General features: G+C 50.9%; 1 protein-coding gene and 1 long non-coding RNA gene across 2 annotated transcripts in view; one reads left to right on the top strand and one right to left on the bottom strand.

Annotated features, from left to right (window-relative positions):
- The window catches only part of RAB20 (RAB20, member RAS oncogene family), a 36,351-nt gene extending 24,766 nt beyond the window's left edge, over positions 1-11,585 (bottom strand). Inside the window, exon 1 of the mRNA XM_007960880.3 lies at positions 11,163-11,585. Within this exon, the coding sequence (XP_007959071.3) occupies positions 11,163-11,334 (172 nt within the window). The 5' untranslated portion in view covers positions 11,335-11,585. The remainder of the gene's footprint in view (positions 1-11,162) is intronic.
- Positions 11,586-11,613: 28 nt separating this feature from the next.
- The window catches only part of LOC140711431 (uncharacterized), a 38,285-nt gene continuing 36,137 nt past the window's right edge, over positions 11,614-13,761 (top strand). Inside the window, exon 1 of the long non-coding RNA XR_012092621.1 lies at positions 11,614-11,940. This is a non-coding gene — a long non-coding RNA (uncharacterized lncRNA). The remainder of the gene's footprint in view (positions 11,941-13,761) is intronic.

Raw genomic sequence — 13,761 nt, forward strand, 5'->3', positions numbered from 1 at the left:
GGAAAGCCGAGCACGTGGAGGCCGACAGGAAGGTGAAGAAGAACTCACCCCAACTCCGTGGCACCCCTTCCAGACCTTGCTCCATGTGTCTCTTCGTGTGGCTGTTCATTTGTATCCTTTGCAATATCCTGTCTAATAACTAGTAAACAAACATAAGCAACCATTTCCCAGCAAAGTAATTGAACCCAAAGAGGCGGTCGTGGGAACCCCCACCTGAAGCCGGTGGATCAGAAATTCCAGAGGCCTGGAATTGAGACTGAGGGGAAGGAAGGGGCGGTCTTGTGGGACTGAGCCCTCACCCTGTGGTATGAGACGCTACCTCCAGGTGGATAGTGTTGGAATTAAACTGGAGGACACCCAGCTGGTGTCCACTGCGCGGTGTGTGGGAAAAACCCTACACCTTCGGTCACAGGAGTTTCCTGGTCAATGATTGCTGTGGCGCTTTGAGAGCAAAGGAGAAACTTGGGTTTAGAGTTTTTCCTGAAACACATTCCCGAGGTCCCTAGTGGATCTGCCTTCTCCTTGCCACCTGCCAGAGTCTTATATTTGCTTTTAATATAAAATCCAAGGTTTCTGGCTATAATTAGAGGGAATAGTAGGGGAAAATATATCTTTTCCATCTTCCCAGAAGCACTGTCCTGGTGTGTTAGTCTTTTTAATAGATTTGTAATGATACTGAACTCAAAAGAAATCAAGAGCTACTAAAGAAGTTTTTTAGGATACCATATAATTAATGCCCCGGACCAACAGTTCCCTACCACGCACACAATGGCCTATTGTGTCACAGCACTCAGGACAATTATATTTCCACACTAATTTTATCATTCAGGGTCAATACGTCCCTAAGAAAATGAAACTGCTAATGTCACTCTCTGAATTTTTCCCACTGTTTTCAAAAGTTTCCTTCAGCAAAAACTTAGTTTCAAAAATATCACAGAGCAAAATGTTACATTCTATGGAAAATGTGAAGTGAGTAAAACCCAAGGAGTTTATAAATCCAAGGAAAGAAAAAGATCAGAAAAGCAGACAACCAGCAGTATGTACTATGGGTGCAAGGTCACTTTGTAGCAGTTTGGTGAAAGGAGGAATTCTTCCCTCTGCTACAAAGACCAAGAAATACTTCACTGAAAGATGGGATAAAATTCAAGCTGGGAACTGCTAGGAGCGGAGACAGCCCCAGAGACAGAAACGCTGTAAGCCCCTGTGAGAACAGAGGAAAGACAGAGCCCACAGGACGAACTGCAAATCTTGCATCAGGGCTCAGGTGCTAGCAGCCAGACAAGAAGAATGATAAGCTGGGGATTGCTGGAGGGGCTCTGGGCAGGGAAGCTGACCAGGTCCAGGAGGCCTGGCAGAAAGACCCCTCAGTGAGGTGCAGAGGAGACAGCACCAGGGAAGCCAGGGTTGAAACGAAGCTGGAACCTGCCTGGGCCAGCGTTCGCAGCCAGCTGGACCACGGAACTCTGTCATCGCAGTGATGAATCCATTATCCTAAGAATCAACAGCTGTTTAGGCGTGTGTGTGTGTGTGTGTGTGTGTACATGTGTGTATGTACAAAATTTCTTTTTCTTGGAGAGGGATGTTATATGAAATCTCAATACAGAAAGAAGAGCAATTTTGATCTGGCATCATACATTTTCAGCCAGGCATGGTAGTTCATGCCTGTAATCTCAGCACTTGGGGAGACCAAGCAGGGAGGATCTCTTGAGCCCAGGAGTTCAAGACCAGCCTGGGCAACATACTGAGACCCGTGTCTCTACAAAAATAAAAAATAAAATAAAATACAAAAATCAGCCAGGGGTGGTGGTGCTGTAGTCCCAGCCGAGAGGTGAGAGGATTGCTTGAGCCCATGAGGTCAGAGCTGCAGTGAGCCAAGATTACACCACTGCATTCCAGTCTGGGTGACAGAAGACGACCCTGTCTCAAAATAAATAAATAAATAAACAAGATGGGCACAGTGGCTCACACCTGTAATCCCAACACTTTGGGAGGCCAAGGTGGGCAGATTGCTTGAGGTCAGGAGTTCAAGACTAGCCTGACCAACATGGTGAAACCCTGTCTCTACTAAAAATACAAAAATTAGCCAGGCATGGTGGTGGGAGACCGTAATCCCAGCTACTCAGGAAGCTGAGGCAGGTTGAACCCGGGAGGCAGAGCTTGCAGTGAGCTGAGATCGCACCAGTGCACTCCTGCCTGAGCAACAGAGTAAGACTCCATCTCAAAAAAAAAAAAAAAATTAAATTAAAAATAAATAAATAGGGCCAGGCGCAGTGGCTCACGCCTGTAACCCCAGCACTTTGGGAGGCTGAGGCAGGCGGATCACGAGGTCAGGAGATCGAGACCATCCTGGCTAACACAGCGAAACCCCGTCTCTACTAAAAATACAAAACATTAGCCGGGCGTGGTGGCGGGCGCCTGTAATCCCAGCTACTCGGGATGGTGAGGTGGGAGAATGGTATGAACCCGGGAGGCGGAGCTTGCAGTGAGCCGAGACCTGCACTCCAGCCTGGATGAAAGACCGAGACTCCATCTTAAATAAATAAATAAATAAATAAAATTTTCTATTTCTCCAGAGAACTTAGAGATAACAAAGCGTAAAAGTGTCTCCCAAAGGCATTCAATGCGACTCAGGTGCTCGTTAACAAATACAGTTGACCTTCATCAAGTTTCCCCTGAACCACAGCGCACTAAAGAGCCCGCAAGGTCCCCTGGCACCCCGGGATTCCCAGGCGCCACTCCAGGAGGCTGTGGGCCGAGCCTCCCAGCACACACTGCTCGCAAGCGGCCACTGTGCTCTGAAATCTCCGAGTATAATGTCGCTTTGTCCACTCCTGCTGAGGCCAGGACAATCAATCAATTCTCTTTCCCCTATCTTAATCCCCACATTCACATTCAGGCCACTGTTGCTGGTCAATAAAGCAGAGGAGCTCTACAAATGAGGCCTTGCACCCAGAAGGCACCCGTTCAAAGTCCTCCGTAGAGGTGCCATGTGGACCCACATGCACCTGGGGTTTTGCAGGTTGACCTTCCAGATACAAACCTTAACTGGCATTTCTCCCAAGATCTTTCGTTCAGTAGGAGCTGATGTTCATCTTAAATCCACCCTCACTCCACTCTAGCTCAGCACACACACACAGTGGAAACTTGAGAGCTGCTTGTTGAGCTGAACTGAATCTTGGGGTCCTACAATTGCTGAATGTTAAACCTTTTTAGAAGTGTCTATACCTATGGGAACAGACTGCTAGAGAAGCAGTATCTCCTTTACACAACCTAAACCAGGGATCAGCAAATGTTTTCTGCAAAGGGCCAGACAGTAAATATGTTTGGCTTTCAGTGCTGTCTGGTCTCTGTTGCAATGACTCAACTCTGCCATTACAAGGTGAAAGCAGCCATAGACAATGCATTTAAGTGTATGCATATGCATGTGGCTGTGCCAATAAAACTTTATTTACAACAACCAGCAGCAGGCCTGCGTCAGCCCCCGGATCTGTAGAAAGACCATGTAATTGACCAAATAGTCTCCAGTCACACAAACACTAATTGTCAGGTTGAGGGTCACCATATTAAGACCTCAAAAACCACTCAGAAGCCTCTCCTGAGTGAGGCTAAAACAGGAACTAATATAATACGAAAGCCAGCTAAAATCTGACTCCTGACTAGGCACAGTGGCTCACGCCTGTAATGCCAGCACTCTGGGAGGCCAAGGTAGGAGGATCGCTTTAGCCCAGGAGTTCAAGGCCAGCTTGGGCAATGTAGCAAGACCCCATCCCTACAAAAAAAAAAATTTTTTTTTTAAATATTGACCAGGCATGGTGGTGCACACCTGTGGTCCCAGCTACTCAGGAGGCTGAGGTGGGAGGACTGCTTGAGCCTGGGAGGTTGAAGTTACAGTGAGCTGTGGTTACCCCACTGCACTCCAGCCTGGACAACAGACTGAGACCTTGTCTCAAAAAAATTAAATAATTATATAAATAAAGAAAATGCCCCTGGCTGCACGTGTTTTGCAGGCTGTGCATTCACTTCTGTACCAATCCCTCAAGGCTTTTAAAAAATGTGCAGTCCTCTCACGTCAGTCAAAAGTGTGGACCCTCAGCCACCCATGTGGTCCCTGCCAAAGAGAGCTGTTCTCCAGGCCCACCCACAGCATCACCACAATTCCAACCTGAAGCAGCAACACATACGACACAGCCTCCACCCATTCCCTAAGGAGCAGCTGTCATGGGGCTGGGGGCTGAGGCTTCTAATGTGGACTGGAAGGACAGAGGTGGGGGCTCGCGGTCCTCAGAGCTGAAATGCCCTCTCATTCGGCACCTTCACCCACAAGCCACCTTTGTCCTTCACAAAAGCCACCTGGGCTCTGCCTCGGGCAGACAGCAGTCTGCATTCACAGGATGCAGGCCAATCTCTTAGCTAACTTCACCTGAACGAGCACTCACATTCTCCCTCCTCCAGGCACCAAGATTCCATAACCAGAAACTCCAGCATCCTCTCCTGGGCTGCACTGCAGTTGTTCAAGTAAAGAGAAAGTTCTTAAACCAATTGCTCAGAATCTCGCCCAGGGCTTAGGAAAGAGCCTGCATGAGCAAAGCAGCATCTTCATTCGCTGCAGAGCCCAGCCTGGGTTCACAGCATCTCTGAGGCCAGAGAGGACCTGGAGAACCTGAGATCCTAAATCCACCATGAGCCTTTCCTTGAAAAATCCTTGCATTTCGGCTTGGGAAGGAGGGACCTGATCCACGGAGAACCCCGTACTCTAGGTCCTGAGCCAAGCAGCATCCAGACCTTGGGTTCCCAAGGGCAGGAAGACCAGGCTGTGAAGCTGAGCAGCCCTGGCACTGTCAGGGATCGACTGTGGGAGCCGCCTCCCCTCTGTAAGATGCTGCTTCCCAGTCTGTAGGACGGCAACGTTGGCGCCTCCCAGGCGGAGTCGTGAGAAAAGGATGTAGCCCAGGAGTATGGAGCCTGCACAGGGCCTGGCACGTGGCAGGAAGCCACATACAGTGGCAATTACTATAAGTGTTGGAAGCGCGAGTTTGGGAGGCAGCCGTTACACACAGGCCACACCTGCTCTCCCGCCACAAACCACCCCCCCACTACTCTAACGTGCCCCAGTAGAACTCAAATGAGGCTTGAATTCCTCTTCCATATGACAACCTTCCAGCAAACAGTTCCTGGGACTGCGACTCCAGTCCTCTCTATTCCACACCAAAGAATCCCCCCATTTTCTCAGTCCTGCCTTCTGTGACACAGATTCCAGGACCATCGCACCCTGATCCCTTCTCAGGTGGGTCAGCCATCAGCATCCTCTAAAGAGGCCAGAGGCTGGGCCCATCTCTCTTCCACATCTTTGCCGTCCACCCATCCTTGGGTTCTGGCACCAAGAACGCTGGGGTCTGCAAGGCTCACACCAAAGCTCAGACTTCCAGCTGAGACAGATAGAGGAACTGTTTCCTCGCAGCTCGGGCAGAGGATGCCAGGGAAGTGCAAATGTGAATCAGCCTTTGCCTTCTGTGGGTGAAACCAGTCATCAATCAGCCCCCTGCTCAACTGCAAACAGCAAAGGAAGAAATTCAATATGGCCGGGTCGCCCAGGTTGCTGAGCCCTTGGATGGCGGACGACGACTTTTATTCTCACTCTTTACCATGGCCACCACGAGTGTCCCCCACCTTCCCTCCCCTCGCCGTGGCCTCCCCATTTATTAGAGACTTGTTTGCTGGGGCCCAGCTGAGCCTCCTTCCTCCCTTTGTAACATGCCTGCTAGTGTAATCTCAGTGACAGGCACCCAAGACCAGGAGACAAATGTTTGTTTAGCAAAACTCACATGGTGCTTCCTCATTCTGGCCGCTGTTCTGAGAACTTTGCCAGTCTTAACTTGCTGACTCCTAATAATGCTCAGACAGGTGCCCCTTTCTCCCCTTATTATACAGGAGGAGCCTGATGCAAAAGGAGGTGACACAGCCACGGCCACAGCTGTGGTCAGCAGATGCCCTGATCTCCAGAACCTGTGCCCACGTCACGTGGGTGAGGGACGCTGAGCCTGCCAGTCAGCCACCCTGAAAACGAGGACCAGGATGGATCCCACAAAATCACAGGGACCCTTTAAACCCTTAGAAGAGGGAAGCAGAGGGACTGGTTCAGAGAGATGCTGTAGAGGACAGACCTAACTGGACTGCCTTTTCAGACAGAGGATAAAGCCAGGAAATCAGGCAGGCTCCAGAAGCCAGGAAAGTCTAAGAAACAGGTTCCTCCCTTCAGCCTCCAGAAAGGAATGCAATCCTGTAAGCTTTGACTTGAGCCCAGTGAGAGACTCATTTGGGACTTCTGACCTCCGGACTACTTAAAGACAATAAATCTATGGTTTTAATTTTTATTTATTTATTTATTTATTTGAGACAGGGTCTTGCTCCGTTGCCCAGGCTGGAGTGCAGTGGTAGGATCATGGCTCACTGCAGTCTCAACCTCCCAGGCTCAAGAAATCCTCTTACCTCAGCCTCCCACGTAGCTGAGACTACAGGTGCACCCCACTACACCTGGCTAACATTTTTATTCTTTGTGGAGACAGTCTCCCTGTGTTGCCCAGGCTGGTCTTCAATTCCTGGGTTCAAGTGATCCTTTCACCTCAGCCTCCTAAAGTGCTAGGATTACAGGCAGGAGCTACCATGCCCAGCAAATTTGTGTTGTTTTAAGTAACTAATTTGTTATAGCAGCAATAGGAAACTGAGACAGATTTTGGAACTGGGAGCAGAGAGAGGCTGTCACGAACATGGAAGTGGCTTTAGAACTGGGCAATGGCAGATCTGGGAGGATTTGAGGCTCATGAGAGGGCAGCCTGGATTGGCCTAAACAGATGGTTGGCAGGAAGGTGCACATGAACAGCCCTGCTGGTGAGGAATCAGAAGGAAGCGAGAAGCATAGCAGAGAAAACCTGCATCCTCAGGGTGAACACCTCCACCAGGAGGAGCCAATTACAGGTGGAAGCCTGGGGTCGGAATGAGGACTGTGTTATGGGAAGTGGAGGAGTGAGGATGTGGTGCCAGAGAGCTCAGCTGAGTCGTGCCCCACAGCTGTGAGGGAAGCATAACCATGTGTGATGAAGTTGGATATTTAGCTGAGGAGATTTCCAAGCAAAGTGTTGAAGGTGCGGATTTTTCTGGCTGTTTATATTAAGATGAGGAAGAACAGATAGGATGAGGGAAGAGAGTAGGACTTGGTGATGTGGGAAGTCCTCAGTCAGGCAGATTGCTGGGAGGCTCACACACTAGGAGGCCCACCATCCGGAACACCTGTGCTGGAGAGGAGGCCCTGGCGTGGCCACATAACCTTCTGCTGGTGCCTCAGAAGGACCCAAAGGCCAGAGGACTCTCAAGAGACCAGGATGTCTCATGTTTGCAGTGGCCACCATTGTCTGTCACAGCCTGGCTTCAGGCTCCCACAGACATGCATCCATTCCACACGCAAAACGCACTCACCCTCTCCAACACCCAGTCCCCAGAGACACAGCTGGAGCTGGACACCAGCATAGGGAAGCAGCTCAAGTCTGGGCTCCCCGCTGCCTTCCAAGCTGGCTCTTCAAGGGCCAAGTGCTGGGGATGCGAACGTGAGTCAGGTAGTGCCCCCCGCCACCATCACCCACCAGGCCACGGCCTTGAGAAGAGAAGGAAAACAAATGCGGAGGGCATTCTGTCTCCAGGGCTCTGGGGACCAGGTCTGTGCTGGGCACACCAGCCGCTTTCTCATCAGCCTGTCGTATTTTCTTCCAAGTAATGATCAGATGTGAAGCTGTACCACTCACTTCTTGCCTGCCTTTCCCCCTCCTCTGGAATCCAGAGCCTGCAGAGCAGCGGCCAGCCAGCCTGCTCACTGCTGTGGAACAAGGGCCCAAACAGTGTCTGGCACCAGGGAAGCTCAGTTTATATTTGCCAACAACAGGCAACACTTCAGACTGTCCTGAGCAACCAGCAGACAGAGGGGAGCACAGGGTATGTTTTCTAGGGCTCTGCCTCCTCGCTGGGCAACCTCCTTTTGCTTCCTGGATGTGCCCACCCATGCACAGCAACCACTCCACATGTGTGTGCCCAATTAGACGAGGGCTGGGAGCGACAAGTGACCCCTAAAACGGCATAATGAGACAAGTGAGTTGGAGTTGGATGAACCAAGGTCTAAATCCCACTTAACTTCTGCTGTCTTCCCATCTTTTTTTTTTTTTTTTTTTTTTGAGGAAGAGTCTTACTCTTGTCACCCAGGCTGGAGTGCAATGGCGCGATCTTGGCTCACTGCAACCTCCCCCTCCACGGTTCAAGCGATTCTCCTGCCACAGCCTCCCAAGTAGCTAGGATTACAGGCGCCAGCCACCACACCCAGCTAATTTTTGTATTTTTAGCAGACACAGGGGTTCACCACATTGGCCAGGCTGGTCTCGAACTCCTGACCTTAGGTGATCTGCCCACCTCAGCCTCCCAAAGTGCTGGGATTACAGGCAGGAGCCACCACGTGGCCCTGTCTTCCCATCTTTTTTTTCTTTTTTTTTTTTTTGAGATAGAGTCTCGCTCTGTCGTCAGGCTGGAGTACAGTGGCGCAATCTTGGCTCACCACAACCTCCGCCTCCCTGGTTCAAGTGATTCTCTTGCCTCAGACTCCCGAGTAGCTGGGACTACAGGTATGCGCCACCACACCCAGATAATTTTTGTATGTTTAGGAGAGAGGGGGTTTCACCATGTTAGCCAGGATGGTCTTGATCTCTTGACCCCATGATCTACCCACCTCGGCCTCCCAAAGTGCTGGGATTACAGGTGTGAGCCACCACGCCCGGCCCCATCTTTAACATGCAAATAATCACACCTCCCTCTGGAAGGCTGTTATGTCAATGGAATAGGGTAATGTATGTCTGCCCTGCCAACTCTCTTCTCCCTCTTCAGCTCCATCCTGCCTTACAGGCTACAAGCAGCCAGGCACTGGGTGTACACAGACCCCCGTGCAATCGTTTTTACTATTAAGCATCCTGTCGCCCTCTGCACACCTGCACCCCCACCCCAGCCCACCCTGCCTTGTGTTGCTAAAAGCAACTTTGAAAATGGTTCCTCCTCCGGCTGGTCCTTATCGTTCTGCCTCGGTTATGACAATTACAACAAAGACAACTCGAAAAGCAATGTCTGTGTGATGGAGAGAAAGTTTAGGAGCTAAACAAAAGAAGGAAAAGAATAGGGTCCCCTAAAAGTTAAATTCTGAATTTCCAATAATTATAGAAAAGGTATCTGTTCCTACCTCTCTTTTCCCTTCAAGTACCCAGTCAGGCCACAGCCCGCTGAGGAGGCAGGCAAGGGTGGCCTGTGTCCCTACCAACTCTGGGCCAGGGCCGCCTGAGTACACAGGAAGTCAGGAATGTGGAGAAGGGGCCTGGTCACCCTCTGTTCTGAGGAGTTCTAGTAATTCACCCTTAGGATCTTTCGAACAAGCGAACAAGCAGCAGCAGCCTCGGATGACAGGAAATGAGCTGCTGCCCCCAGGAACGCTTCAAGACATCTAGGGCATCACATCAGCACAATTGCAAAATCCTCTGGTGATCAAGATTCCAGCTGCATCATGTCCTTGGTGCTGAAGAAGCAAGAGGCCAGTCGAAACAAAACTGCTACTTCATTCCCTCCAATGCAGGGGCTGTTCTAGCACTGCAGGGCAGCTCTTGTTCCAGAAACACCCCGTGTGGTAAGAGTCTGCCTCCTACGGCAGCCACTACAGGGGTGTCGGTTTGGGTCCCCCAATAACACTCCTACATTACCCTTGCTACTTGTAAACCAAGGGCAGCAGTAAATCCCAGCCAGCCAGTGAAAGCAGCAGAGGGGCAAATTTTTGTACAAAAGCAAATTAGGTTCCATTTGACTTTGTACAAAAGCAAATTGGGTTCGTGAAGTGGGTTCGATTTGACTTCTAGAGCATGCGTTCCATCGTTAACAAATGCTCAGTGTGAGGGAGTCAGCTCAGTAAACCTCACCCTGCAGCCTGGGGCGGAAGACAGAATTGGAGCAAAGATCAGGGAAATGCACCTCTTTACCTGGGGGACATTGTTTTCACAAGATGATTGCCAATAAACTAGTCACGATGTTAACTGGGATAATAATAATGAAAAAGCAAGCATCAAAGAAGGCAAAAGGGAGGGGGAGAACTGGAAGTACCTCTGTGAGCTTCGTTAATTCAGTTTTAAAGAGAGAATTAATTATCATCTTGTTTATTCAGCATACTGTTGCACCCAAGATGGCAATTTAAGAACTCTGGATGGGGCCTTTGGGTATATGACTTTTTAAAATGCTGACATAAAAGAAGTCAGAACTTTCAGAGTTTCAGGCTTCTAAAAACTCACACTCATTGAAAATGTGTCACACGAATCCAGTTTCTTCATTCACTTACAATATCTTATTCTTTTGTAAGGAGAAGGAAATATATTCCATTGCAATGCTACAACCACCAGTGTTATTTACCAATGTTAAACAGAAAGCTTGAATTGAGATCCTCTAAGTTGTACTTTAGAAAAGTCACAAATACTACACACTAAAAATAACTCATTACCTATCTTACAAATGCTTCCACCGGAAGTCACTCCAAACCCATATGACGTATCTGAGCCAAGATCAAGCAGAAGATTAACTGTAAAAGGCAGATATGCTCCGTGCTGAGAGGTCCGGAGGCTCCAGTTCTCTCTCCTCTCTCCTGAGTAAACCCAGCAGGGGAACACTCTGTGCCTCATTTTACTCTTTCTTAAAAAGGGGCTAATAACACCAGCTCTGCTCACCCCTCAAGTGAATCTTAAAGGAGATCATGTTCCTACGGGGACGTAAAAACTGAAAATACCCAACAAAGCAGCCACCGAGGAGCGTCTCTGGTTCCCAGGGCAGCAGAGCAGGAACGCGGGGCTCGGGAGCAAAGGCCGCTTAGGTACACAAGTGACCAGCGGGTTCTCTGCAAACTGGATTGTCGCTGAGGTCACTGAGTGGCTCGGCAGGCAGAGCTCGGCCCAACCAGCAAGGGAGGACGAGTGGGAAACCCCGAGAAGAAGGCATCTGCTGTCCGAGGCCGGGACCCTGTGCGCGGCCGGGTGCCCTGCTGGAAGCCCCGCGCCCCCGGTCCCCGGCGGAGCCCCAGAGCGGTGCGGCTCAGGCGGCGCCGGCCTCACCTGCGGTGTCCCAGATGGAGATGTTGTAGGAGCGCCACTGCTTCAGGTAGAAGGCGCCGCCCACCGTGCTGACCGTGTCCGGGAAGCGCCGCTCCATATACCGCTGCAGCAGCGACGTCTTCCCCACGTTCATGTCCCCCAGCAGCACAATCTTGCTGTCGGGCTTCCTCATCTTCCCGCAGGAACCCCCGGCGCCCCGCACCCTTTCCCCGAGGCTGGCCGGCTCGTGCGCCCCACGCGCAGCTGGTGGAGCGGACCCCGGACTCGCTGCGACCCGGTTCTCGGGAACGCTCCGGGACCTTCGCCTCCGGACGCCCGGGAGCGCCAGAGAGGAAGCGCGTGTGCGCGCCCGGGCAGGAGCTGGCTACGGAGCCCGGAGCGCACGTCGGGGGCCCGGACCGCGGCGGCCTCGCCCCGCCCCCCGGGCTCTTTCACCGCCCCGGCCCCGCCCCATCCCCTTCCCCCCACCGCGCCCACCCCGCCCCGCTGGACCTCGCGCTTTCGCAAAAATGGGAGTTCTCCAGCCGAGGCTCGGGGCTGCTGCAGGATGGAAAATGAAAGTTCTGGGAACACCTTCCGCCTCTCCGCTTCCGCACAGTCGGGGCTGCGGTGCGAGGAGCCTGGCCGCGGGGCCGAGCGAGGTGGAGGGGCCGGGGCCCTTGGGGAACCCCCTTCTCTCTTCCACGCTCCTTTAGGAGAGGAACACGTGAGAGCGTGTTCCTCTCACGCTCGACCCAGCGCCTTTCCAGCTGCGGTCGATTTGCTTCTCCGCGTGCGTGTAAGTGCAACGACCCTCAAGGTCATTGAAAAAGTTTGCTTTAAATGAGCGTCTGCGGAGCCCGTCCTGAGGCTCTCACTGTTAGAGATTAGAAATGGGGGCGCTTTCTAGTGGAGGGTTTTGCTTGTGGAGGATTTTGGTTTTGCTCTTTGACTTTTGCAAGAAGCCTTTATCCTATTTTGTACCTGAAAAGTGGACAGTCATCTCCATTTATGGCTTGGAATGAAAATTTGACTATGGAAGTTGCAATCGCTACTTGAGAAATATTTCCTTTTTTTTTTTTTTTTTTTTTTTTTTTTGACACGGAGTTTTGCTCTTGTTGCCCAGGCTGGAGAGCAGTGCGCGATCTCGGCTTACTGCAACCTCCGCCTTCCGGTTTCAAGTGATTCTCCTGCCTTAGCCTCTCGAGTAGGCGGGATTACAGGCATGAGCCACCATGCCCGGCTAATTTTTGTATTTTTAGTAGAGACGGGGTTTCACCATGTTGGCCAGGCTGGTCTCGAACTCCTGACCTCGTGATCCACCCACCTCGGCCTCTCAAGTCCTCCTTCCTTTTTAAAGAGTAAACCTTGAAATGCTTTTAAAATATGCAGCGTGTGGAATTTGGTTTGTTGTTTGGTTGGTTGGTTGGTTGGTTGGTTGGGGTTTTTTAGAGAAAATGAGAGGTAGAATGGACTTTAAGTTGAACCCTGGGGACAGTGTCGCTCTGGCCGCTGGCCTGGCTGAGAAGGGCGGTGAGACCCTGAGCAGGTTAAAACCGGTGTCCTGAAGGTGTCCTGTAAAGGGAAATAGGCCCGTTGCCTCCTTCAGTAGGTGCCCTGAGACTCCGACAAGGCAGGAATGTCAAGGCGTATCATACCTGCTCAGCCCTGGCATGTCAGGTTGCTGAGACTGAGCAGTGTGGGGCTGAGGTGGAAGTGGACCTTCTGGGGCATGGAAAGTGCACCAGGAGACCCCGGCTCCTTCTCAGCCAGCACTGCTTCATCCTCAGAACAAATTTAAGTCAATTCAGCATTTATTCAGTGCTTGTTGCATGCAAGTGGCAACCTAAATAACAGAGAGGATGTCTAAAAGAAAAAGATATTTATTTTGCAATAGAGCATTGCAATAGAAATATGCATGCCATAGTAAACTTGTGCATATTCAGGGAGGCAAAGAAAGCAAAGGATTTTAAAAAATGAGGCGGACTGCACAATTGTTTGAAAATAATTATCTGTGGCTACAAAGATCCATAACGAAGGCAATGTCAGTTCGTTAGGACTGGGCCATGTCCTTGCAGGACTTGTTTTTTGTGGGAGATTGCAGTGACCTTTGTGCAAGGTTGCAGTTTTTCCAGAGAGTCCTTTTTGTTACCAGGCACAAGAACCCTCTCTTTGCCGAGCGCGGTGGCTCACGTCTGTAATCCCAGCACTTTGGGAGGCTGAGGCGAGTGGATCACGAGGTCAGGAGATCAAGACCATCCTGGCTTACACAGTGAAACCCCGTCTCTACTGGGCGCCTGTAATCCCAGCTACTCGGGAGGCTGAGGCAGGAGAATGGCATGAACCGGGAGGCGGAGCTTGCAGTGAGCCAAGATTGTGCCACTGCACTCCAGTCTGGGTGACAGAGCGAGACTCCGTCTCAAAAAAAAAAAAACAACCCTGTCTTCATGGCCTTCCCTGGCTCTATTTGTCAGGGTTTTCTTAACATTAGTGACTCCATTTCGATTCTGACAATTTTCACACAAGCTACAGTGCCTGGCCTGGGGTGACACAAACATGAATCAGGTTTGGTTCCTGTTGGCCAGGCGCAGTGGCACACACCTGTAATCCCAGCACTTTG

Source organism: Chlorocebus sabaeus, chromosome 3 (genome assembly GCF_047675955.1).
Source record: "Chlorocebus sabaeus isolate Y175 chromosome 3, mChlSab1.0.hap1, whole genome shotgun sequence".
Classification (NCBI taxonomy): domain Eukaryota; kingdom Metazoa; phylum Chordata; class Mammalia; order Primates; family Cercopithecidae; genus Chlorocebus; species Chlorocebus sabaeus.